This window comes from Paralichthys olivaceus, chromosome 6 (assembly GCF_024713975.1).
Source record: "Paralichthys olivaceus isolate ysfri-2021 chromosome 6, ASM2471397v2, whole genome shotgun sequence".
Classification (NCBI taxonomy): Eukaryota; Metazoa; Chordata; class Actinopteri; order Pleuronectiformes; family Paralichthyidae; genus Paralichthys; species Paralichthys olivaceus.
The window spans coordinates 3788744-3814462 of NC_091098.1; the positions used below are offsets into that span (position 1 = coordinate 3788744).

The following is a 25719-nucleotide window of genomic DNA, read 5'->3' on the forward strand; positions in this document are numbered from 1 at the left end:
AAGTCCAGTGAAGTGGTCTTGTTGGTTTGTGGCTCCTGTTGATCATCTGCTGGTCAGACCTTGTGTCCTGGCCAGTTGTGCTGAAGTTCTTAGGCAGGCTCTCGTGTCACTGCCTTTGGAAGGTTTTAGCAGTCTGCTCCAGGCAGGCCTGCTTGAAGTTGAGGAGCTTGTGTAGGGAGGAAGTCTCCCTGGCTGGGAGAGCAGGGCCAGAACCTACTCCTCCAGGAGCGGTCAGCAGGGGAAGAGGCAGAAGAGAGAAGAGAGCCAGAAGAAGGGAAACTCATTTTATATTGGCCTTGTGACCTCATGGGTCATGGGGCACACAGTGACCAATAGTGGTTGAGAGTTGTCTTCAGGAGCAGTTTTACCACCTATGTGTGAAGATGAAGCACCCTGGGAGACTGAGTTCTGGAAGCTCTCCTTTGTGTCCAGCGCAAAGGAGACATGCAGTCAGGCTTTTGCCTACACATGTAGGCCCAACTATGGTTCACCAATAACAGGTCCCAACAACTCAGAACTCTCCTTCATCCTCTCTCCTGTTGCTCTGACCTTCTCCCTTTATCCTTTTAAGCTGCTCCTCACTTTCAATGGGACATTGTTGAAGCCTGCAGTCTTATATATATATACATATATTCAATTCAATTTTATTTGTATAGCGCCAAATCATAATATACATTATCTCAAGGCACTTTATATAGAAGGTCAAGACCTTAAAATCGTATTAATATAGAGAAACCCAACAGTTCCCACAATGAGCAGCACTTTGGTGACTGTGGAGGAAAAACTCCCTCATTAACAGAGAGAAACCTCTAGAAGAACCAGGCTCAATGTGGGCGGTCATCTGCTTCGACCGGTTGGGGTGAGCAAAGAAAAAGGGGGGAGGAGAGGAGAGATGGGTGGAAAAGAGGGGAGAGAAGAGAGAGGGAGATAGTGGAGAGGGGGAAGTAGGGGAGCGATAAAAGACCGGGAACACTTGAGCACCATCAGGTATTAGATCTGACTAGTTAAAATGTAAACAACAGTGTAAAGACATTTAATTATTATTGATAACAGACACAATTCATATCATAATGAATTACTGAGATATTGTAATTAATAATAGTAATGATGGTAAAGTTGTTGTCCTGAGGTTCCGGGGTCAGAGATATCTGAAATGAGAGAGAGAAAGAGAGAGAGAGACTATGGGAGTACAAAGTGAACAAGTCATTGACATGTATTAAAATAAATAAATGAATGAATGAGGATCAATCAGCTAACAGTATATATACAATACAGCGACATGTCCTCATCATACGCACTGATGCGTGCTCGGACGATACGTACAGCGCGGGGGGAAAAAAACAAAACAAAAAACAGCGCGCACATGCCGGGAGGCGCTCCCTTAAAGAGAATCAAGATGTTCCTGAGAAAATACAATGGGACAGGAACGTCTGAATGCACTGGCCATGCTTTCCATGCAGAGAGAACTTGTCAGGAACATGCCTGATTTCAATGAGAGGGTAATTGATCACTTTACCTGCTTGAAAGAGAGATGAGAAACATTTCAAGTGATAAGTGAGTGTGTTATTAAATGGTGAGTTGTGTTATGTTGTACTCTCCAAATGTTGAATCATAAATAGCTGTATTGTATATATACTGAATATGTTCTGGAAAAATTGGATTAGTTACAGTTTTGATGATAGTGTGGAAGTGTTTTATTGTGGAACCAAATGTATTGTATTTGAGACATTCTGGTGTTGCCATCTAGTGGTTGAACATGAAAACCCAATTAAACAATGCAATGTAACACTGTAAAGTTAGCCATCTGACTTTTATTTGTTATTATTTTACCCATTGAACAGGTCATCTCAGCCATCATTGCAACAGTTGCCCCCCCTGAGAAATTTGTCAGGAGCTGCCACTGCCTAGTAGTTACATTAACATCTGCATATACTCAATATCTGACTGTTAAATCAAATGAATTCAGTATGTTTCAAAAATATTATTGTCACGTAACATAGAACTGAACATATATGTATTGCAGATATGTATAATGTTCTCTTGTTTAAATAAATAAAAGTAGGGCTGCATTTCTAAATAAATAAAATGTAAAAATTGTGCATGTTCAAATAAAGTGCTTAACTTAAGATAAATCAAATAAAGAAAGCAAAGGCTTGAATTTCCCTTTTTCTGTTTCACATCTTGCCTCAACAGTCTCAACCAATTTTACAGAGAATAAATCTCAACACATCTTAACAACTGAAGTTTTAGAATCACTTCTTCCCCTCTTTTATCCCACTCCTCCACTTTTTTGCTCAGTGAGAGAATTGAGCTCTAGCTCGTCCTGCCAGGATTTGAAATCTGGGTTTCAAAGGAGTCAGGGCCATTCTCATACAGATGTGGAGGTGCTCATTGGTGAGCCTTGAACAATATTTACTTTTGATAATGTTCATTATGGAGCAAGTGCCACAGTTTCTGAACGTTGGCTCAGTAGTATCACGTGGGGTGGCTTAACGCGCATGCGATTGGTCTGTGCGTTTTAAGTCTAAATCATAACCATCTGTTTTGGCTGTACTGTAGGTCCGGGTCTGGGACGGCTTCTGGGTCTGGATTCGGACCGCGGTCTATCTGTTAGTGACCTATGCCATAAATGATTCATGCATGTTGACAGCACAAATGTAAAACTGGATTTTAATCTTGTCCTGTAGACAGCATTTTTATTCAAGTTTCCTAAAGTTTTCAAAAACATTTTCCTCATTGGTTTTAACGTATTTATCCTAATGTAGATTCAGTGTGGAGCATGTACAAGATGGTTTCACAGGCAGTGCCTTGGAATGACAGCAGCTGGAATACCAAACAAAGATACTCCTTGGTATTTTCAGTCAATCAATCAGTCAAATTTTATTTGTATAGCCCATATTCACAAATCACAACTCGTCTCATCGGGCTTTAACAAGGCGTGACATCCTCTGTCCTTTACCCTCAACAAGAATAAGAAAAAACAAACAAAAAAAACTTTTAACGGGGGAAAAAGTGTGAGGGATCCCTCTCACAGGACGGACAGAAGTGCAATAGATGCAATGTGTAATGGAGAACATCAGAAAAATATTATTTACATCATTGGTTAGAATAAACAGTTTGAAGTATGATGGAACGTAAATGTATTGAGGAATTATGGTCAGTAATGGAATCTGAGAAGATATATTGTATATCAAGCAGTCTTGTAATCATAGTCCATGATCAGCAGCCACCATGATCAGGATCCACCATCATAATACATCATCATGATCCACTGCCGCCATCAGGATGCACCGTCAGCTGCCACTTCAATCAATGTCCACCACTATGATCAGAGGCCAGCACGATACAGGATCCGCCATTATGATTATGATCTCTGATTCGCGATCCACCATCATAAACCACGATGTGGATGATAAGGCACAGGGACTCCGGGGAAGAAGTGGGAAGCTAGCTCAACAACTCAACAAGTTTTTGACATTGCAGTGAGTCGCAGATAAAAAATTAGTTTGGTAAAATGTGTAGAATCATCTTCAATCCTGTGCATCAAGTACACAGGCATAATCATGAAAAGGATGCTTTCTTTCTTTTTCACAAGAGACCATGTTCCCTAACACTATCAAGGTTTTAAGATACATTTAAAAAGAGGGAGAACATCTATTCTCAAAACACACACAACGAGAGAACCAAACCAAAATGTCAGGAAAAGTATTTACAAAGTGCAATGTTTATTCCATTCATAAGAAATCAACATTTAATAATAGTGCTTTGCCAAAGATAAGATTTTTTCGAATACAAAATGTCATAACAAACCTTTTACACATATGCATATGGGAAGTGAATATTGCAGGTCAAAGTTCACTTAAGTTGAACTCCACAGGAAGCCACGCTACAGATTTGCTGCAGCACATGTTTATTCGCCTCCTCACTTGCACATTTGTGTATACGTGATTATGCTATCTTTTGTGTTTACTTGTTGTACTCATATGAGCAACATGAGCTAACACCATCTGAAAATATTTGCCCAGGGACTGCTGGATGAAGTGACAACTGTTTCTGCATTGTACGTGTTGTAGAAATGCTGGAGAAGCCAGCGTAGTTGTGTGATGTTCCAAAAGAGCATCCGGAGGTAAACACAGCTTGGGGAATTTTACCATCTCCTCCAGGAAACGCGTCTGGATGACTGTTGTTTCTAGGGCTTCCTGAGGATGACTAGATAGCCTGCTAAATCGGGTTGAACTTGTTCAACTGTGGGTTTCATTCTCAACGCTGCTTGGCTTTCGTGATATCAAATCACACAAATCTTTCGCTCAAGTTTATTAAATGGAATATTTCAACTCAAGTGAGTGAAGTGAGTAATGCTAATTATGCATCTATTGCGTCACATTATTGACTGGTTTGGTGTGAATGCATCGTCATGCTTGACCTATCATCATCATCATCATCATTAAAAGAGCTGTTTTCCTGAGTTTTTATTGCTATAGTGCTATAATGTAAATATTCTTTTGTTTGAATCATACTGAGGACTCCTGCAGGAACACAGCTATGAATTACTGCGCAATATGTTGAATTATAGAACAGTTGTGTAATTCCCAGGTTTTTTCTTTTCTAACCCTGAACCTGAAACATGGAGGGCCATTTCTGTGGAGTGTTCACAGTGACAATGTTTGGCACGTCTACACATTGCATACTCATACAGTTCTCATAAGTCCATGAAGTAAGCTGTCCTGAGATTGTCTTCAAACATAAAGCTGCACAGGGTATATTGTTCAGTTATCATGTGAACACTTGAGAGAAAAAATGACTGAGCACAAACAAAGAGAGGAACTTTGTGCTGGTTAGAGAAGTTGCATCATTGAAGGGGAATCTTGACTTGACGACCTTCAGCAGAACCTCCACTGGGTAGTGATCACTGACCTCCAGTGCCTGAGCAGAAACCACATAAGAAACAGTTTGCAAACCACACACACATCCACAGACCTGAGTTTGACCTTGATTTGTTTTTTTTGTGTGTATATTTTACTGGTTTACTTCAGTTGGTCTAACACACAAACTGTTACCTGCTCTTCTGTGAGTCGGTACTCTGTTTGGAAGTTAAATGGTTTGGCTGAAAGAGGTACAATTTCCCTGGTAAATGCTCCCCCGTGCACAACGATCCTGAGAGAGAATGGACATAAAGTGATATACTGTATACTTATACTGATATATATATACTGATATATTCTCATTTCAAATAAGAAAGGTATATTAAAGTGTGAAAAGTCAGCTATCATTTGTTTTCCTGTTCAAAAACAACACAACAGGCCAATTTAGCATTTTTCTAATGTCCATAAACATTAAAAGCTACATTAAAAACAGTGGAAAAGCAGCTCGTTTTTTGATTTGATGTAGTTTCCATTTTTCAGTTTTCCCTTGTGAATCAAAGACGACCACTGACTGAGATCAAAGAAAAGGTTGAACAGGAAGTCAGATGAAATTGTCATAATAAAGGTGAAAGGTGACAGAACTTTATTGTCAGAACAATTCACTTTTGGCCCAGGCCCGGCGCGTCCATATAGGCGAACTAGGCGATTGCCTAGAGCGGCACTTTGGCAAGAGCGGCGAAATGTAAATGGATGAGGAAATGTCAATCACGCTGCATCCCCAGGTGCCTCTTTCGCCATTTTACATGTGCTGTAATGACTCATGATATGGATCTGCAAAATGCATGTTGCGCATTCATACTTCAATACTGTTGGCACTTAAAGCACACTAGCGTTGCACTAGCACTTAGGCCCAATCTCATTTCACCATCATTGCCCCTACCCCTTAGCCCTTCCCCTTCGTTTTGCGCATTCACGTGAAGGGGTAGGCTGTCCCAATACCTGTAGGGCTAAGGAGTAGGGCTCTTATAACCCTAGAAACTGAGATTTTTCCGACCCTCACTTCAAACGAAGCGGTAGCCAGAATGCCTTGTGAATCACCAGCAAGCTGGGAGAGACCCACAAATGTAGTATTTTCTCCATTAATAAAGATTTAAAAATTCTGATAATGATTGTATTATTTTATTTAAATATCACGCATCAATATTGTTGTTGTTTTTCACAACAACCTTTTTAAAAAAAGATCACAACCGCGCTTGTGTTAGCATGCTTGCATTTTTTTTGCATGATAATCCCGTATTTTCACGTAATTTCATATCTCTCTTTGAAGACACCCGATGTATTTAATTGAACCAGCATATAGAAGCAATGTTACTGTACTGAAATGCTCCTAATAACAAAGCATCCTGGCAGGGTTGCAAACAGACCACTGCTAGCCGCCTGTGTGCTTTTGATTTATATGTGAAATAATGCAGAGTATCCAAGCTTTTCAATTTCAAATGTGATTGATTCACCTGCATTAGCATAGATGCTATTTTGATATTATAGGTTTGTCACTTTAGTAACTGCAAACAATAGCATTGGTTTATTTAATACCTCGACAATGTTATCACAATAACATCCCCGGCAAAACTTTGTCTCGACTGTTTACATTGGCGACTACTGATGACTTTTCGCCACAACTTTATGATGTAACCGCTTCTTGAAGGGCAGTCCCAATTTATAGGGGAAGATTTCAACCCCTACCCCTTGTGACTCCGTTTCAAAGGGCAAGATAACCCTCGAAAACTAGGGGTAGGGGTAGCGCCAAGGGATGAAATGGGATGGGGCCTTTATGTGTACGGCATATTGACATTTGTGTTGTTGCTGGTATGGTACGTTGCAAAAAGAGGGGCAGCAAAAAATGTTTTCAACAGAAGTGCACACACCAGGCCTGCTCTGGCCTGAGATTAAGATAAAGTTCCATATTCCCTGCCTAAATAAACTAGCAAAGGTCCTCCTGAAGGTTGTGATATTGACATGGTTTTCAATAACAATATACAATAATTAATAAAATAACTTTGATAATACATATTAAATTAGGTCCATATCCTTTATCACTGCATGCTGACATTACTGACTAATTTTTATCTACACGTTATAGCAGCTAACGAAGGCTACTACCAATTAAACTATATTTATTTGACATAATTTAAAACAGCATAATTTCAGTGTGATATAAATTCATTTGAAAGGAGTTGTTGGGATCATTGGCTTCGGCGCTATTTGCACATGAACAGTGCCACAGGAGCTTCTCCGCTCAGACGTGTTCACAACAACACAGAAATCTCTGGAGTATTCAGCTGAGGGGTGGTGCAGCAGGCAGAGGCAGGATGTAACATATTCATTCTGCTTTGGAGATCACGTTTTTGTTTACAGCACCACCATTGGCCCTTATCATCAAAAGCTCTCAACATCTTTGTCAGTGTCTTCTAAGGTTCACTGTATGGATCTGCCTTTTTCGTCCTGAGATATATGCATTTTCTTTTTCAGTTTTGCATCTGTCACTTTTTAGTAATGTCAGTCTCCTCCAGAGAATCTCCTGCTCTTCTCTTACATCGGCTCAATAGGACACTCTGTGGATTTTTTTACGATGGCACTTGCCGGAGAAACTCCACAGAAAATCCAGAGGTTCTCATTCAGATGTTTGCATTCTCATGTACAGCCCGTCCGAGGAATGTCTGGACAATATATTTCACTGAGTTCTAAAAGCAGCTATTGAGAGGTGGAAGGATTGAGTACACACAGAGACACAAACCAACAGTCACTGTGACAGTACACTAAGCAATGCAAATACACCACCTTCAAGTGAAGACCAAATTTATACGTAAATGACATTGAAAAGCGTGTAGTAATATGTGTGAGGTCACCTGTCGTAGGTGCAGGAGGTGGTCGATCGCACGGTGGTGTCAATTTTATCTTTGATGAGCCAAACAAGATCCGTGTCTGTAATCAGACGCACATTCTTCCTGTTCTTCTTAGCAAGGTAGCCACAGTCAGCATTGAAGTCACCAAGAAGCATCACATTCTGCTCACATGCACACAAACACAACAACACTCATGGTCACAAAATCTTACATGACTGAGCTTTGAAATTCCGTTATTTCAAAAGGATGCCAGTTGCCAGTGACCTTCAGCAGAACAAGCTTTTACCTCAGTTTTCCACATCTTTTTCACATGTTGTAAAACATCATACAGTGCATCAAGCTCCTTAGTGGTGTTGACTGGAGTGGTGTGCTGAGGTATGAGGACAAACTCCTTTATAGCTGAATATGTAAATAAGAGAGGAAGGATACAGGTGTTTATATTCAGAATCATCACCATGTGTTTTATTTTTGACATGAATAATGAGTGTTTGATAACTGACCTGTCTTGGGGGCTTTGAAACGGACAACAAAAGGTTCTCTGGAAAAAGCATCAACATCTCCTGGTCGATCATCGGGATACTGATACTGGCCAGTGAGACTCACTGTATCAGTCCTGCACACATCGGCATACAGACACAGTACAACATCGACATTACAGGCTGTACTTAAACACTCTGATCGAGCAGCAAAGTAGCCAGTCAATGATATCACCTGTAAACGAACACGTACTGCTCCTGGTATGAGTCAGATCTGCCCAGCCTCTCACTGGCTGCAGCATCGTACTTATGTTCAGTATCATAGCTGAGGATAGAAGAGACAATGGAGGCAACTGTTAATATTGCTCTTTCAGTTCTGTGTGTGTGTGTGTGTGTGTGTGTGTGTGTGCGTGTGTGTGAAAGCAAGTGATTATTCACCTGTTGAGGCGTGTAAGCAGCTTTGGTAAAGCTGTCTCTTTGCTGTCTCTCACTTCCTGAAGAAGACACACATCACAGCGAGCGATGATCTGGAACCGATATATAATAAAGGTATAAACTCTGAAAAAGTTTCATGCCAGTTTTTGTGTTTATAGCTCACGAATCACAGTGTACTATGAGTGCTGCAGTGTAATAAGTGAGTTTCCTGCTACATTTCAACTGCCTTGTCTTGCTATAAATACTGAAGTCCTCAGCTGATATCATGATGTCACACGGTGACGTGTCATTTGTTTCCTTGATGAATTTGTAAAACGATTATTCATACCGAGGGCCTGTGAGCCTGAGCTGATATCACAAGTTCTCACTGTTCACCAGATTCCTATCATCTTAGTAACTGAAGTGATAGCTGCACACTCTTTCTCCTGGCTGAGCCAAATATTTTGTTTCACAGCAACAATGATAGTATATGCTCTCATATACTCAATGTCATTTATTTCTTAGTGTCTCTTATGAACAAATTAGTTACCCCCTCATTCACTAACTATTGTTCTCTTACTAATGTTTTTTCCCTGATTTCAGTATCCAGACAGTAATTTACTGATACACTGCACATATCAAATAATTACACAGTAATTTGAGGGCTTTAATCTAAAAATAAAAATAAAAAAGAATACAATAATTTACCTATAATGCTCAAGACAGAGATAAGAAATACAAATATCAGTATTTCAGGTAAATCCATCTGACTTAGTCCTACCCTGGTAAGAGTGTGCATGACAGTGCTCTTCTTGGACTTGGAATCCCCAAAGTGATGGAGGTTGAAGGCACAGACTCTAAAGTCAGAACCCCCCCGAACAATCGTCACACCAGAGAGGAAGGAGAGCAGGACAAGAGAAGACCACCTCATGGTACAGAGTTGTAAGAGACTGTAACATTTGAGAACAATGACAAAGGCACAGTTACATTTTATTATTATTCATTTTAGATTTCTTTGCTGTAAATTGTCTGTCTGTATTTCTGCTTGTTCTTCTGTAATTGTTTATTGATCTATCTAATTCATTGTACAGTGGGCTTGTCTTCTAGTGGGGTAGGGATCTTCCCTGCTGAGTTTTTTTTTTTAATTAGCTGGGGTTGAGTATTTTATCTTTTGTGCGTATGTATTATTGAAAGTGCTCAATTGGTTAATTGTTTTAGGTGATAAATGGCTGATTCTACAGTAACAAAAATCCATTCTTAGCAATTATATGCGAATGATAACATCATTGTAAATATGTCCTATAATTTCTCCTAAATGCTACAAACTGGACCTTTAAAGCAGACAAAAACATGATTATATTCACTACAATTTTTTGGTATTAATTGCAATATTTATTTGTTTGATATTCAATGATTTTTTTTGACACACATATCAATTAATTAATGGCTTTAAATGTATTTACAATGGCAAGTCAACCTGGACAAACTTTGTCACTCATTACTCAGGTCATGTAGAAAAAAAGCTGTCAAAAGCAGCGTCCTAGCAGAGAAAACACCATTTTTATGTGGCGCTCTTGATAAAGAACGGCGTGAAATATGGCGTTCTGGTGGGGTGAACGTAGGCCTGGGCCGATAATCAATAAATCAATTAATCGCACGATAAATTAAAATGAACTCGATAATTTTGCCGGCCTCGATATATCGCCATGTGCACGCGCGTTTGTTTTCCTCGCCTCTCGCCTCCAAGCAGGCTGGATGACAAGAGGGTTCACTCTGTGCTCGGTCTCAGCACCTGGGGGCGTTGGTTGCGGAATGAACGGAGTGAACCCTCCTGTCAGTCATCCAGCCTCTTTGTCACTGTGGGGGGAGGCGGGGCCGCTAGCATTAGCTACACATGCTACACGCACAGAGTGCAGCGAGTGAGCGTCGTGCGGAGCAACGCGAGGAGAAAAGATGATTGCAAAGTCAAAACGCCGCAGCCCCGGTGTGGCAGCCAGTTCAAAAGTGGTGGCAACGACAAAAAGGCAACACAACAAAGTTGCATGTCCACCTGAAGCATCACCTACCAAAGTGCAGCTCGAGATGCGGAGCCTTCGTCCCGACAGTCAACACTCGCTGAGGCGTTCGGTCGACAAAGTCAATATAAACGGAACAGCGCAAAATGGTGTGCGCTCATTGAAAGTGAAGTTCGCTACATCGCTAAAGGTAAAAAACACTGAGAAATAAAAGTTTACTGTCTTTGAAAGGGTGTGTCAGTATCATGATATATTATCATGTTGACAGTAATATCGTTTATCGGCGATAATTCGCGTGACAATATATCGTCCAGCAAAATTTGTTATCGTCCCAGGCCTGGGTGAACGATGCTTTTTACGCTGCTATGTTAAGCGAGGGAAAGCGGTGTAAAACACAGCACCTTGTGTGCTCATTGGTGGCCTTTTTGCGCGTGCAGTGTGACACTTGCACACTTTCGGCAGGTTGACTTGCCACAGAAACGTTGGTGAGATCGTTTGTGAATCCAGCGACGTTAGTCTCAAAAAACCCACACACAAATGTAAAGCGATCCACACACACAAATGCATACTAATCCACACACAAATGCAGAAATATATCTGTGAAACTTTTTCTATTCGTGATTTGTTTTTAAAATTAATATACATTGATAACTATTTGTGTGTGGATTGGAATGTATTTGTGAATCCTTCTGTGCCTTTGTGAATATCGAGACTGATCTGACCCCATATTGTAGCCACACAGTCTGTGTGACAATGAGAGTCAGCAGCTAAATGACCTCACAGTGGGTTTATGAAGTGTTTGTTAGTGAAATGTAACACTTAACTGCAGTTAAACAAAACCACTGTGTACTTTGGTCTCAGTCCTCTCTGTTTCTCTGATCTATCTGTCCATTGTCTGACTCAGCACTCATAGCGGGGCTTCCTGTTTTTGTAAAGAGAAACATGTAATGACATCCCCAAACATCAACACTTATGATGAGTCTGTGAGGAAGGCTGTTGCAGAGTGAGCTAACAGATAAACACATTTAGTCAAATATTGGTTAGTTGTTGACATGTATTCACAAAGCATTTATCTTTTATCCCCAAATCCTAATACCACTGTCATGTCTGTTTGTAAAGTATGGTGCTAGAGCTGTTGAAACATGTAGCTTCCAAAGTTCACAAGTACTTACATTTCAGGAAGCTAACTAACACAACATATCTGCAGAGATTATAATGTAAAAATGTAAAATAGTGTGTTATATTTAGTCAGTTGATACAGGCAAGGCTGTTCATAGATCCTACAAATAGAATCCAACTCATGTGATTTCACAATTTCTGCTTCATTTTGTCAGAGCTATGTAGCTGTGCATATGTCTACACACTCAAACATTAGATTGTTTGATTCATGCTACACACAGCCACACAGAAAATAGAGCCATGTGGCAGATCCAGGGGCAGGAGAGGATTCAAGTGCTGCCCCACTCATATTCAGATTTAGACTGCTAAAACAGAACATGACGTCATCGGGGGGAAATTCGACATATTCAACTGTGGGTAATACCCTTCTGCTTTCCACCGGCACACCAGTCAGGTTAATTAACTATACACAATAGATATGTAGTAATAACATAGCTATACTCATAACTGTTCACATACCGCCTGCATACACTGTCCTTCTGAAGTGGAGGACTTGTTGAAATGTGAGAAGTTTCAGTATGACACACACACACACACACACACACACACACACACTCACGCACACACACACAGACAAAGACAGAGACCCATTCAGAGTTATTTCCTCGAGTCCCTCTTTTAAAGTACGCAGCTGAACTTACCAGCTCGCTGCTTCTGGATCTCCACGGTTTGTTTGTTTCTGACACCACCTCCTCTTTTGTGAAACCTGAAGCTGGCTCGGCCATAGGTTTCCTGTGGGAGGGATTTGAGTCGAACTGCAGTCTGCAGTCGAGGCTGTGCTGGATCCCTGTCAACAGCTCACAAATATTGACTTGTTTCTTGTTATATCTGTGTCTAAAACAGCTGTGATGGGTAGGTAACTCTTGATCATTTAGTGAATTAGGAGTTACGATAGCACGATTGCAGCTACATACCTAATATGTAGTGTGACAACAGATTAGTCTGACTCATCATTGCTCTCGGTACTCAGTCAGGATGGCCGAGCGGTCTAAGGCGCTGCGTTCAGGTCGCAGTCTCCTCTGGAGGCGTGGGTTCGAGTCCCACTTCTGACATTGTCCTTTTTGTTTGTTCCTGACTCATACCAGGAGCGGTACGTGTTCGTTTACAGGTGATATCATTGACTGGCTACTTTGCTGCCCGATCAGAGTGTTTAAGTACAGCCTGTAATGTCGATGTTGTACTCTGTCTTTATGCCGATGTGTGCAGGACTGATACAGTGAGTCTCACTGGCCAGTATCAGTATCCCGATGATCGACCAGGAGATGTTGATGCTTTTTCCAGAGAACCTTTTGTTGTCCGTTTCAAAGCCCCCAAGACAGGTCAGTTATCAAACACTCATTTTTCATGTCAAAAATAAAACACATGGTGATGATTCTGAATATAAACACCTGTATCCTGCCTCTCTTATCTACATATTCAGCTATAAAGGAGTTTGTCCTCATACCTCAGCACACCACTCCAGTCAACACCACTAAGGAGCTCGATGCACTGTATGATTGGCTGTGAAATGTGACAGCATTATGTCACAGTGGACCAAGTGGACCTCTGAACATGGTGCCTGTTCACTTCCTACATAGATCTGGAGCCAATTAAAGAGTCAAAACAACTCTTTACCCCATATTACATAATGAGGTTACAGATAATTCCAAAACCTTATTAAAAAAAGAGGAGTGGTTTGAAGATAATCTGTTATACAGTTATAAACCTTTAATCACACTGATATACAGAGTACATGCAGACTGGAGATGGTTTCTGGTAACTGTCTTTATTTCTTTAACATCCTCAAATTATTACTTCTGGTGCAATGTCCCACAACCAGAATCAGCTTTATTGGCCATGTAGGCATATACATACAAGGAATTTGACTCAGTTTTTTGTCATTGCGCTCAATGTACAAATAAACAAAAAAAAACAAGAACAAAGCAGAACAAGGTTAAGCATTAAGTGAAGTTGTAATTCTTAGATGCTTTTTTCTGTTGTTCCATTTAAAAAAAATGTATTTATTAACCATTTCATGAATATATTTATGAATAGTTCTCTTCAGCATAAACGTTTGTATAGGCCAAACATTAACAGAATACTCACAGAAAATACTTTTCAGTTGTTTTGTAAATTTTGGTGCCCTCTAGTGGATGTTCACAAATCATCAGAAATAAAAACAAATATAAAAGTCATTTCAATCCCCTGATGTGGAATGCACTAAACAAATATATATAAAGGTCAAACGCACCATAGCAGGAAACTCTATACATTTTTTTTTATTCTGTAGAGTAATTTCTTCTTTGATAGACTGTATATGTGTCTCTATTACTTCAACATTTCTGTCCTGTTATTTTCAAATCTATTTTGTTGTTACTTCCAGTGATTAACTAATGGTTATATGTCCCCTCTGTGTAAAATAAAGACATCTTTTATGGAGGACATGTCGCTCTGAAAACACAGACCGTTCACACCTCTGCCCTCTGGCAGATAGTACAGAGGTGTGAAGTGCAGGACAGCAGGGTAATACAGCATGGCAAAAGGATACCTGGCCTATAATGTGCCTCTGCAGCAATTCTGAAGCATCAGTGAGCATAATTTGCTTGCTTTCTGTTGTGGCTCCAAAAAATGCCAATGTGGCTTTGTAGTACGAGTCCCTGAACTCCTGCCACGTTGATGGAATGAGAAAAATCCTCTTCTCTCCCTCCTCCCTATTTCGTGAGTAGGGTTTACGTAAACCAACTCTCAGGTTCCACCGAGACTTGAACTCGGATCACTGGATTCAAAGTCCAGAGTGCTGACCATTACACCATGGAACCACAAAAGAGTTGGAAGTTATTTTTGCCGCCGCCCGTTCTGGATCACTGCAGATGCGCTCCATAGGCCAGGTATCCTTTGATAGTGCTACCGCAAGTCCTCCCTCCTCCCTCACCCTTTATTCAACATGTAGAAAACCCTACTCACTGTTTTAATCACACTCCATCAAAATGATTGGCTAAAGAATGCAAGTGTGCATCATGCGAGAGGTCATACTACTGTTATGTGAAATATCTGTGTAGCAGCAAGCATGCTGCTGACCAAAGTGCAGGACAGCAGGGTAATACAGCACGGAAAAGGAAACCTGGCCTATAATGTGCATCCGCAGCAATCCTGAAGCATGGGCGAGGATAATTTGCTGCAGAGAGTGGTAAAGACTGCTGAGAGGATTGTCAGGACATCACTCCCCTCTCTGCAGGACATCTACCACTGCAGTGTCCACAGAAGAGCCTGCTCTATTGTTGAGGACTCCACCCACCTCCAACACAGACCGTTCCCACCTCTGCCCTCTGGCAGACAGTACAGAGGTGTGAAGTGCAGGACAGCAGGGTAATACAGCATGGCAAAAGGATACCTGGCCTATAATGTGCCTCTGCAGCAATTCTGAAGCATCGGTGAGGATAGTTTGCTTGCTTTCTGTTGTGGCTCCATTGGGTAATGTTCAGCACTCCGGACTTTGAATAAAGTGATCCGAGTTAAAGTCTCGACGGAAACTGAATTTCAGATTTTCTAAGTCCTTCTCTTGAGATATGGAGGATGTTTCTCATATGCACAATGTGGCAGGAGATCAGGTGGTCAGTTGAGTTTACATCAACACAGAAACCTCAGGTTTATTAAAGTTACGGTGAGGTAACATACGAAGTTTGCCATGGCCATTACATTGACACCGGTGTCCCTGCTGTTTTCTCACATGGGCTCATTTGAACATAATCTGGTGAAACTCAACATAAAGTCTCTCTCAAAACCAGGTCCCACCGAGACTTGAACTCGGATCACTGGATTCAGAGTCCAGAGTGCTGACCATTACACCATGGAACCATTGCACATGAGTACAAAAGTTATTCGTGGGTGTCTGCATCAGTAATGACCTCACCTGGACACTCAACACCACCCAGCCGCTCAAGAAAGCACTACCGCGGTTGCACTTCCGAAAGAGGCTGAGGAAATTTGGCTTGTCCCCGAATATCTTCTGCAACTTCTACAGCTGCAGTACTGAGAGCATCTTGACCAGCTGCCTCAGCGTGTGGTATGTTAGCACCACTTCAATGGACCGCAAGTGCCTGCAGAGAGTGGTAAAGCCTGCTGAGAGGATGTCATGTGTTAGAAACATCATTAACACACCCACCTCCGACATCCCCGAAATCCTCTTGGGTGAGCTCTTGCAGTCAGGATGGCCGAGCGGTCTAAGGCGCTGCGTTCAGGTCGCAGTCTCCCCTGGAGGCGTGGGTTCAAATCCCACTTCTGACATTGTGCTTTTCATTTGGGCGTAGCCTGCAGCAAGACATCAGTACTTTGAAATGTCTGGACATCTGTTCCAGGTGGACATCTCTATATATGGTGTCTGTTGACTTCCTACATAGCTATGAGACCTCCGTTGAAAAAGCCTTGTTCTTGGTGGCACAGCCAGGGTATCACGCTGTATTACAGTATCTCACCATGTGGTGCATCTAGCAATTTGGGCCCCCAAGGCGAAGGGACACGTGTGGTTTCCCCCGCATCTGTTGTTTTTCACTTTTATTTCTTATTCATCTAAGAAAGTTCTACTTGTAACTTCTTCCCAACCCTACAAAACATATTATCAGTTTCACAAATATACTCACAGTAAAATGAATTTGGTTTTCCAGCAGAATCCATGACAGAAGTTGATGATGGGCCTCTGTCTTCTACCACCAGCTCTCCAGGTTCTTGACCTCTTCTCTGAAGATGGTTTTTATTGATCCATTCAGCATAAGTTACCATGGTGATTTATCCCGATAAGAAGTGAACGACCTTCGTAGGAGTGGAAACCCTGAATTTAACCTGAAGTTATCCCGAAAAATGCCAATGTGGCTTTGTAGTACGAGTCCGAGAAGTCCTGCCACGTTGATGGAATGAGAAAAATCCTCTTCCCTCCCTCCTCCCTATTTCGTGAGTAGGGTTTACGTAAACCAACTCTCAGGTTCCACCGAGACTTGAACTCGGATCACTGGATTCAAAGTCCAGAGTGCTGACCATTACACCATGGAACCACAAAAGAGTTGGAAGTTATTTTTGCCGCCGCCGGTTCTGGATCACTGCAGATGCGCGTCATAGGCCAGGTATCCTTTGATAGTGCTACCGCAAGTCCTCCCTCCTCCCTCACCCTTTATTCAACATGTAGAAAACCCTACTCACTGTTTTAATCACACTCCATCAAAATGATTGGCTAAAGAATGCAAGTGTGCATCATGCGAGAGGTCATACTACTGTTATGTGAAATATCTGTGTAGCAGCAAGCATGCTGCTGACCAAAGTGCAGGACAGCAGGGTAATACAGCACGGAAAAGGAAACCTGGCCTATAATGTGCATCCGCAGCAATCCTGAAGCATGGGCGAGGATAATTTGCTGCAGAGAGTGGTAAAGACTGCTGAGAGGATTGTCAGGACATCACTCCCCTCTCTGCAGGACATCTACCACTGCAGTGTCCACAGAAGAGCCTGCTCTATTGTTGAGGACTCCACCCACCTCCAACACAGACCGTTCCCACCTCTGCCCTCTGGCAGACAGTACAGAGGTGTGAAGTGCAGGACAGCAGGGTAATACAGCATGGCAAAAGGATACCTGGCCTATAATGTGCCTCTGCAGCAATTCTGAAGCATCGGTGAGGATAGTTTGCTTGCTTTCTGTTGTGGCTCCATTGGGTAATGTTCAGCACTCCGGACTTTGAATAAAGTGATCCGAGTTAAAGTCTCGACGGAAACTGAATTTCAGATTTTCTAAGTCCTTCTCTTGAGATATGGAGGATGTTTCTCATATGCACAATGTGGCAGGAGATCAGGTGGTCAGTTGAGTTTACATCAACACAGAAACCTCAGGTTTATTAAAGTTACGGTGAGGTAACATACGAAGTTTGCCATGGCCATTACATTGACACCGGTGTCCCTGCTGTTTTCTCACATGGGCTCATTTGAACATAATCTGGTGAAACTCAACATAAAGTCTCTCTCAAAACCAGGTCCCACCGAGACTTGAACTCGGATCACTGGATTCAGAGTCCAGAGTGCTGACCATTACACCATGGAACCATTGCACATGAGTACAAAAGTTATTCGTGGGTGTCTGCATCAGTAATGACCTCACCTGGACACTCAACACCACCCAGCCGCTCAAGAAAGCACTACCGCGGTTGCACTTCCGAAAGAGGCTGAGGAAATTTGGCTTGTCCCCGAATATCTTCTGCAACTTCTACAGCTGCAGTACTGAGAGCATCTTGACCAGCTGCCTCAGCGTGTGGTATGTTAGCACCACTTCAATGGACCGCAAGTGCCTGCAGAGAGTGGTAAAGCCTGCTGAGAGGATGTCATGTGTTAGAAACATCATTAACACACCCACCTCCGACATCCCCGAAATCCTCTTGGGTGAGCTCTTGCAGTCAGGATGGCCGAGCGGTCTAAGGCGCTGCGTTCAGGTCGCAGTCTCCCCTGGAGGCGTGGGTTCGAATCCCACTTCTGACATTGTGCTTTTCATTTGGGCGTAGCCTGCAGCAAGACATCAGTGCTTTGAAATGTCTGGACATCTGTTCCAGGTGGACATCTCTATATATGGTGTCTGTTGACTTCCTACATAGCTATGAGACCTCCGTTGAAAAAGCCTTGTTCTTGGTGGCACAGCCAGGGTATCACGCTGTATTACAGTATCTCACCATGTGGTGCATCTAGCAATTTGGGCCCCCAAGGCGAAGGGACACGTGTGGTTTCCCCCGCATCTGTTGTTTTTCACTTTTATTTCTTATTCATCTAAGAAAGTTCTACTTGTAACTTCTTCCCAACCCTACAAAACATATTATCAGTTTCACAAATATACTCACAGTAAAATGAATTTGGTTTTCCAGCAGAATCCATGACAGAAGTTGATGATGGGCCTCTGTCTTCTACCACCAGCTCTCCAGGTTCTTGACCTCTTCTCTGAAGATGGTTTTTATTGATCCATTCAGCATAAGTTACCATGGTGATTTATCCCGATAAGAAGTGAACGACCTTCGTAGGAGTGGAAACCCTGAATTTAACCTGAAGTTATCCCGAAAAATGCCAATGTGGCTTTGTAGTACGAGTCCGAGAAGTCCTGCCACGTTGATGGAATGAGAAAAATCCTCTTCCCTCCCTCCTCCCTATTTCGTGAGTAGGGTTTACGTAAACCAACTCTCAGGTTCCACCGAGACTTGAACTCGGATCACTGGATTCAAAGTCCAGAGTGCTGACCATTACACCATGGAACCACAAAAGAGTTGGAAGTTATTTTTGCCGCCGCCCGTTCTGGATCACTGCAGATGCGCGTCATAGGCCAGGTATCCTTTGATAGTGCTACCGCAAGTCCTCCCTCCTCCCTCACCCTTTATTCAACATGTAGAAAACCCTACTCACTGTTTTAATCACACTCCATCAAAATGATTGGCTAAAGAATGCAAGTGTGCATCATGCGAGAGGTCATACTACTGTTATGTGAAATATCTGTGTAGCAGCAAGCATGCTGCTGACCAAAGTGCAGGACAGCAGGGTAATACAGCACGGAAAAGGAAACCTGGCCTATAATGTGCATCCGCAGCAATCCTGAAGCATGGGCGAGGATCATTTGCTGCAGAGAGTGGTAAAGACTGCTGAGAGGATTGTCAGGACATCACTCCCCTCTCTGCAGGACATCTACCACTGCAGTGTCCACAGAAGAGCCTGCTCTATTGTTGAGGACTCCACCCACCTCCAACACAGACCGTTCCCACCTCTGCCCTCTGGCAGACAGTACAGAGGTGTGAAGTGCAGGACAGCAGGGTAATACAGCATGGCAAAAGGATACCTGGCCTATAATGTGCCTCTGCAGCAATTCTGAAGCATCGGTGAGGATAGTTTGCTTGCTTTCTGTTGTGGCTCCATTGGGTAATGTTCAGCACTCCGGACTTTGAATAAAGTGATCCGAGTTAAAGTCTCGACGGAAACTGAATTTCAGATTTTCTAAGTCCTTCTCTTGAGATATGGAGGATGTTTCTCATATGCACAATGTGGCAGGAGATCAGGTGGTCAGTTGAGTTTACATCAACACAGAAACCTCAGGTTTATTAAAGTTACGGTGAGGTAACATACGAAGTTTGCCATGGCCATTACATTGACACCGGTGTCCCTGCTGTTTTCTCACATGGGCTCATTTGAACATAATCTGGTGAAACTCAACATAAAGTCTCTCTCAAAACCAGGTCCCACCGAGACTTGAACTCGGATCACTGGATTCAGAGTCCAGAGTGCTGACCATTACACCATGGAACCATTGCACATGAGTACAAAAGTTATTCGTGGGTGTCTGCATCAGTAATGACCTCACCTGGACACTCAACACCACCCAGCCGCTCAAGAAAGCACTACCGCGGTTGCACTTCCGAAAGAGGCTGAGGAAATTTGGCTTGTCCCCGAATATCTTCTGCAACTTCTACAGCTGCAGTACTGAGAGCATCTTGACCAGCTGCCTCAGCGTGTGGTATGTTAGCACCACTTCAATGGACCGCAAGTGCCTGCAGAGAGTGGTAAAGCCTGCTGAGAGGATGTCATGTGTTAGAAACATCATTAACACACCCACCTCCGACATCCCCGAAATCCTCTTGGGTGAGCTCTTGCAGTCAGGATGGCCGAGCGGTCTAAGGCGCTGCGTTCAGGTCGCAGTCTCCCCTGGAGGCGTGGGTTCGAATCCCACTTCTGACATTGTGCTTTTCATTTGGGCGTAGCCTGCAGCAAGACATCAGTACTTTGAAATGTCTGGACATCTGTTCCAGGTGGACATCTCTATATATGGTGTCTGTTGACTTCCTACATAGCTATGAGACCTCCGTTGAAAAAGCCTTGTTCTTGGTGGCACAGCCAGGGTATCACGCTGTATTACAGTATCTCACCATGTGGTGCATCTAGCAATTTGGGCCCCCAAGGCGAAGACACGTGTGGTTTCCTCCGCATCTGTTGTTTTTCACTTTTATTTCTTATTCATCTAAGAAAGTTCTACTTGTAACTTCTTCCCAACCCTACAAAACATATTATCAGTTTCACAAATATACTCACAGTAAAATGAATTTGGTTTTCCAGCAGAATCCATGACAGAAGTTGATGATGGGCCTCTGTCTTCTACCACCAGCTCTCCAGGTTCTTGACCTCTTCTCTGAAGATGGTTTTTATTGATCCATTCAGCATAAGTTACCATGGTGATTTATCCCGATAAGAAGTGAACGACCTTCGTAGGAGTGGAAACCCTGAATTTAACCTGAAGTTATCCCGAAAAATGCCAATGTGGCTTTGTAGTACGAGTCCGAGAAGTCCTGCCACGTTGATGGAATGAGAAAAATCCTCTTCCCTCCCTCCTCCCTATTTCGTGAGTAGGGTTTACATAAACCAACTCTCAGGTTCCACCGAGACTTGAACTCGGATCACTGGATTCAAAGTCCAGAGTGCTGACCATTACACCATGGAACCACAAAAGAGTTGGAAGTTATTTTTGCCGCCGCCCGTTCTGGATCACTGCAGATGCGCGTCATAGGCCAGGTATCCTTTGATAGTGCTACCGCAAGTCCTCCCTCCTCCCTCACCCTTTATTCAACATGTAGAAAACCCTACTCACTGTTTTAATCACACTCCATCAAAATGATTGGCTAAAGAATGCAAGTGTGCATCATGCGAGAGGTCATACTACTGTTATGTGAAATATCTGTGTAGCAGCAAGCATGCTGCTGACCAAAGTGCAGGACAGCAGGGTAATACAGCACGGAAAAGGAAACCTGGCCTATAATGTGCATCCGCAGCAATCCTGAAGCATGGGCGAGGATCATTTGCTGCAGAGAGTGGTAAAGACTGCTGAGAGGATTGTCAGGACATCACTCCCCTCTCTGCAGGACATCTACCACTGCAGTGTCCACAGAAGAGCCTGCTCTATTGTTGAGGACTCCACCCACCTCCAACACAGACCGTTCCCACCTCTGCCCTCTGGCAGACAGTACAGAGGTGTGAAGTGCAGGACAGCAGGGTAATACAGCATGGCAAAAGGATACCTGGCCTATAATGTGCCTCTGCAGCAATTCTGAAGCATCGGTGAGGATAGTTTGCTTGCTTTCTGTTGTGGCTCCATTGGGTAATGTTCAGCACTCCGGACTTTGAATAAAGTGATCCGAGTTAAAGTCTCGACGGAAACTGAATTTCAGATTTTCTAAGTCCTTCTCTTGAGATATGGAGGATGTTTCTCATATGCACAATGTGGCAGGAGATCAGGTGGTCAGTTGAGTTTACATCAACACAGAAACCTCAGGTTTATTAAAGTTACGGTGAGGTAACATACGAAGTTTGCCATGGCCATTACATTGACACCGGTGTCCCTGCTGTTTTCTCACATGGGCTCATTTGAACATAATCTGGTGAAACTCAACATAAAGTCTCTCTCAAAACCAGGTCCCACCGAGACTTGAACTCGGATCACTGGATTCAGAGTCCAGAGTGCTGACCATTACACCATGGAACCATTGCACATGAGTAAAAAAGTTATTCGTGGGTGTCTGCATCAGTAATGACCTCACCTGGACACTCAACACCACCCAGCCGCTCAAGAAAGCACTACCGCGGTTGCACTTCCGAAAGAGGCTGAGGAAATTTGGCTTGTCCCCGAATATGTTCTGCAACTTCTACAGCTGCAGTACTGAGAGCATCTTGACCAGCTGCCTCAGCGTGTGGTATGTTAGCACCACTTCAATGGACCGCAAGTGCCTGCAGAGAGTGGTAAAGCCTGCTGAGAGGATGTCATGTGTTAGAAACATCATTAACACACCCACCTCCGACATCGCCGAAATCCTCTTGGGTGAGCTCTTGCAGTCAGGATGGCCGAGCGGTCTAAGGCGCTGCGTTCAGGTCGCAGTCTCCCCTGGAGGCGTGGGTTCGAATCCCACTTCTGACATTGTGCTTTTCATTTGGGCGTAGCCTGCAGCAAGACATCAGTACTTTGAAATGTCTGGACATCTGTTCCAGGTGGACATCTCTATATATGGTGTCTGTTGACTTCCTACATAGCTATGAGACCTCCGTTGAAAAAGCCTTGTTCTTGGTGGCACAGCCAGGGTATCACGCTGTATTACAGTATCTCACCATGTGGTGCATCTAGCAATTTGGGCCCCCAAGGCGAAGACACGTGTGGTTTCCTCCGCATCTGTTGTTTTTCACTTTTATTTCTTATTCATCTAAGAAAGTTCTACTTGTAACTTCTTCCCAACCCTACAAAACATATTATCAGTTTCACAAATATACTCACAGTAAAATGAATTTGGTTTTCCAGCAGAATCCATGACAGAAGTTGATGATGGGCCTCTGTCTTCTACCACCAGCTCTCCAGGTTCTTGACCTCTTCTCTGAAGATGGTTTTTATTGATCCATTCAGCATAAGTTACCATGGTGATTTATCCCGATAAGAAGTGAACGACCTTCGTAGGAGTGGAAACCCTGAATTTAACCTGAAGTTATCCCGAAAAATGCCAATGTGGCTTTGTAGTACGAGTCCGAGAAGTCCTGCCACGTTGATGGAATGAGAAAAATCCTCTTCCCTCCCTCCTCCCTATTTCGTGAGTAGGGTTTACGTAAACCAACTCTCAGGTTCCACCGAGACTTGAACTCGGATCACTGGATTCAAAGTCCAGAGTGCTGACCATTACACCATGGAACCACAAAAGAGTTGGAAGTTATTTTTGCCGCCGCCCGTTCTGGATCACTGCAGATGCGCGTCATAGGCCAGGTATCCTTTGATAGTGCTACCGCAAGTCCTCCCTCCTCCCTCACCCTTTATTCAACATGTAGAAAACCCTACTCACTGTTTTAATCACACTCCATCAAAATGATTGGCTAAAGAATGCAAGTGTGCATCATGCGAGAGGTCATACTACTGTTATGTGAAATATCTGTGTAGCAGCAAGCATGCTGCTGACCAAAGTGCAGGACAGCAGGGTAATACAGCACGGAAAAGGAAACCTGGCCTATAATGTGCATCCGCAGCAATCCTGAAGCATGGGCGAGGATAATTTGCTGCAGAGAGTGGTAAAGACTGCTGAGAGGATTGTCAGGACATCACTCCCCTCTCTGCAGGACATCTACCACTGCAGTGTCCACAGAAGAGCCTGCTCTATTGTTGAGGACTCCACCCACCTCCAACACAGACCGTTCCCACCTCTGCCCTCTGGCAGACAGTACAGAGGTGTGAAGTGCAGGACAGCAGGGTAATACAGCATGGCAAAAGGATACCTGGCCTATAATGTGCCTCTGCAGCAATTCTGAAGCATCGGTGAGGATAGTTTGCTTGCTTTCTGTTGTGGCTCCATTGGGTAATGTTCAGCACTCCGGACTTTGAATAAAGTGATCCGAGTTAAAGTCTCGACGGAAACTGAATTTCAGATTTTCTAAGTCCTTCTCTTGAGATATGGAGGATGTTTCTCATATGCACAATGTGGCAGGAGATCAGGTGGTCAGTTGAGTTTACATCAACACAGAAACCTCAGGTTTATTAAAGTTACGGTGAGGTAACATACGAAGTTTGCCATGGCCATTACATTGACACCGGTGTCCCTGCTGTTTTCTCACATGGGCTCATTTGAACATAATCTGGTGAAACTCAACATAAAGTCTCTCTCAAAACCAGGTCCCACCGAGACTTGAACTCGGATCACTGGATTCAGAGTCCAGAGTGCTGACCATTACACCATGGAACCATTGCACATGAGTACAAAAGTTATTCGTGGGTGTCTGCATCAGTAATGACCTCACCTGGACACTCAACACCACCCAGCCGCTCAAGAAAGCACTACCGCGGTTGCACTTCCGAAAGAGGCTGAGGAAATTTGGCTTGTCCCCGAATATCTTCTGCAACTTCTACAGCTGCAGTACTGAGAGCATCTTGACCAGCTGCCTCAGCGTGTGGTATGTTAGCACCACTTCAATGGACCGCAAGTGCCTGCAGAGAGTGGTAAAGCCTGCTGAGAGGATGTCATGTGTTAGAAACATCATTAACACACCCACCTCCGACATCCCCGAAATCCTCTTGGGTGAGCTCTTGCAGTCAGGATGGCCGAGCGGTCTAAGGCGCTGCGTTCAAGCTGGGGAACAATCGTCCGTCAAGGAGGGGGAAGAAGGGGGGAGAGAGGGGGGAAAGAAAAAAGAAGAAAAAAGAAGAGAAAAGGGAGAAAAAGGGAAAAAATGAGAAAAAGAGGAAAAATGAGGAGATTTTGTGTCCATATCTATTTGTTCCATGTATTTCTAGCTGCCTGGAAGCAAAAAGCTAACTTTTGACATTTTGACCTTGCCCGAGGCGGGACTCGAACCGCCGAACTGTGGAATTTAAAGGGAAACTCTCAATGGAGGAGAGTGGCTCCCCCTGCTGCGTCACCGTGACGCACACACTGCTGACACTCCCAGGTGTTTGAGGGGTTCCCCAGGTATGAAGCTGGGCTAGCCCAAAAGTTTAGGTTGTAAATTATTAGACAATATATAACTACTACAAAGAAACGGCTGCTTTTAAGGTTCTTCCCTGCACCTTGTAGTAGTAATAGTAACTTAGTGTCAATATTTTGATAAATTATTTATGTGTAATATGTGTAAAGTGTAATGATTTTTTGCTTTTCTTCTCTCACCTACCTGCAGGACCAAAAAGCTCACTGTCACAGGCTCATCACATGACTTGGATAGCGTCTGAAACCTCTCTTGTTAATAAAATACTATGTTACTTTTATTGTTGTCATTATTTCTTATTTTCATTATTGTTGTTATTATTAATATTAGGACACTTTTGCTGTACACCAGTTTTGTTTGTTCAGAGAAAAAAGAAACAAAGAAACACTTAAAAAGAGAA

The 25719-nt window shown here is 43.1% G+C and overlaps 1 protein-coding gene, 2 long non-coding RNA genes and 15 other non-coding genes across 24 annotated transcripts; 7 read left to right on the plus strand and 11 right to left on the minus strand.

The window, feature by feature from the left end:
- Positions 1–3696: 3696 nt before the first annotated feature.
- On the minus strand, positions 3697–12649 carry LOC109646484 (deoxyribonuclease gamma-like). 5 transcript variants are annotated; one of them, XM_069527106.1, is made up of 10 exons: positions 12491–12577; positions 11495–11592; positions 9437–9605; positions 8680–8768; positions 8477–8566; positions 8266–8378; positions 8052–8164; positions 7769–7926; positions 5058–5154; positions 3697–4923 (listed from the first exon to the last, which is right to left on the minus strand). In XM_069527106.1, exons 3-10 carry the CDS (start codon positions 9584–9586, stop codon positions 4774–4776), a joined length of 960 nt encoding a protein of 319 aa, XP_069383207.1. In that variant the 5' UTR covers positions 9587–9605; positions 11495–11592; positions 12491–12577; the 3' UTR covers positions 3697–4773. The 5 variants fall into 5 exon arrangements, with proteins under 5 accessions (XP_069383207.1, XP_069383206.1, XP_069383208.1 ...); XM_069527105.1 differs by lacking the exon at positions 11495–11592 and having other exon boundaries at positions 12491–12649; XM_069527107.1 differs by lacking the exons at positions 11495–11592; positions 12491–12577 and adding an exon at positions 12309–12470.
- Positions 10720–14263, plus strand: LOC109646485 (uncharacterized). 3 transcript variants are annotated; one of them, XR_011243248.1, is made up of 4 exons: positions 12571–12701; positions 12820–12957; positions 13056–13168; positions 13270–14263. It is a non-coding gene; the product is annotated as an uncharacterized lncRNA (long non-coding RNA). The 3 variants fall into 3 exon arrangements; XR_002203924.2 differs by lacking the exons at positions 12571–12701; positions 12820–12957 and adding an exon at positions 10720–10860; XR_002203923.2 differs by lacking the exon at positions 12571–12701 and having other exon boundaries at positions 12711–12957.
- On the plus strand, positions 12819–12901 carry trnal-cag (transfer RNA leucine (anticodon CAG)). The gene has a single exon. It is a non-coding gene; the product is annotated as a tRNA-Leu (tRNA).
- Positions 14264–14575: 312 nt separating the features above from the next.
- Positions 14576–14647, minus strand: trnaq-uug (transfer RNA glutamine (anticodon UUG)). Its single transcript has one exon. It is a non-coding gene; the product is annotated as a tRNA-Gln (tRNA).
- Positions 14648–15611: 964 nt separating this feature from the next.
- trnaq-cug (transfer RNA glutamine (anticodon CUG)) lies at positions 15612–15683 on the minus strand. Its single transcript has one exon. It is a non-coding gene; the product is annotated as a tRNA-Gln (tRNA).
- Positions 15684–16029: 346 nt separating this feature from the next.
- Positions 16030–16112, plus strand: trnal-cag (transfer RNA leucine (anticodon CAG)). The gene has a single exon. It is a non-coding gene; the product is annotated as a tRNA-Leu (tRNA).
- A 689-nt stretch (positions 16113–16801) lies between these two features.
- Positions 16802–16873, minus strand: trnaq-uug (transfer RNA glutamine (anticodon UUG)). Its single transcript has one exon. It is a non-coding gene; the product is annotated as a tRNA-Gln (tRNA).
- Positions 16874–17837: 964 nt separating this feature from the next.
- Positions 17838–17909, minus strand: trnaq-cug (transfer RNA glutamine (anticodon CUG)). The gene has a single exon. It is a non-coding gene; the product is annotated as a tRNA-Gln (tRNA).
- A 346-nt stretch (positions 17910–18255) lies between these two features.
- On the plus strand, positions 18256–18338 carry trnal-cag (transfer RNA leucine (anticodon CAG)). The gene has a single exon. It is a non-coding gene; the product is annotated as a tRNA-Leu (tRNA).
- Positions 18339–19027: 689 nt separating this feature from the next.
- On the minus strand, positions 19028–19099 carry trnaq-uug (transfer RNA glutamine (anticodon UUG)). The gene has a single exon. It is a non-coding gene; the product is annotated as a tRNA-Gln (tRNA).
- A 964-nt stretch (positions 19100–20063) lies between these two features.
- trnaq-cug (transfer RNA glutamine (anticodon CUG)) lies at positions 20064–20135 on the minus strand. Its single transcript has one exon. It is a non-coding gene; the product is annotated as a tRNA-Gln (tRNA).
- Positions 20136–20481: 346 nt separating this feature from the next.
- Positions 20482–20564, plus strand: trnal-cag (transfer RNA leucine (anticodon CAG)). Its single transcript has one exon. It is a non-coding gene; the product is annotated as a tRNA-Leu (tRNA).
- Positions 20565–21251: 687 nt separating this feature from the next.
- On the minus strand, positions 21252–21323 carry trnaq-uug (transfer RNA glutamine (anticodon UUG)). Its single transcript has one exon. It is a non-coding gene; the product is annotated as a tRNA-Gln (tRNA).
- A 964-nt stretch (positions 21324–22287) lies between these two features.
- On the minus strand, positions 22288–22359 carry trnaq-cug (transfer RNA glutamine (anticodon CUG)). Its single transcript has one exon. It is a non-coding gene; the product is annotated as a tRNA-Gln (tRNA).
- Positions 22360–22705: 346 nt separating this feature from the next.
- Positions 22706–22788, plus strand: trnal-cag (transfer RNA leucine (anticodon CAG)). The gene has a single exon. It is a non-coding gene; the product is annotated as a tRNA-Leu (tRNA).
- Positions 22789–23475: 687 nt separating this feature from the next.
- Positions 23476–23547, minus strand: trnaq-uug (transfer RNA glutamine (anticodon UUG)). Its single transcript has one exon. It is a non-coding gene; the product is annotated as a tRNA-Gln (tRNA).
- Positions 23548–24511: 964 nt separating this feature from the next.
- Positions 24512–24583, minus strand: trnaq-cug (transfer RNA glutamine (anticodon CUG)). Its single transcript has one exon. It is a non-coding gene; the product is annotated as a tRNA-Gln (tRNA).
- Positions 24584–24944: 361 nt separating this feature from the next.
- Positions 24945–25597, plus strand: LOC138410543 (uncharacterized). Its single transcript, XR_011243250.1, has 2 exons — positions 24945–25306; positions 25512–25597. It is a non-coding gene; the product is annotated as an uncharacterized lncRNA (long non-coding RNA).
- Positions 25598–25719: the final 122 nt, after the last annotated feature.

Excerpts from the sequence above, each read along its gene's own strand:
- LOC109646484 (XM_069527105.1), bottom strand. The coding sequence starts at position 9,586 with ATGAGGTGGTCTTCTCTTGTCCTGCTCTCCTTCCTCTCTGGTGTGACG. Across the intron at positions 8,165-8,265 it reads TTTCAAAGCCCCCAAGACAG|CTATAAAGGAGTTTGTCCTC; the intron begins GTCAGTTATCAA and ends TTACATATTCAG. Across the intron at positions 7,927-8,051 it reads AAAAGATGTGGAAAACTGAG|AATGTGATGCTTCTTGGTGA; the intron begins GTAAAAGCTTGT and ends GCATGTGAGCAG.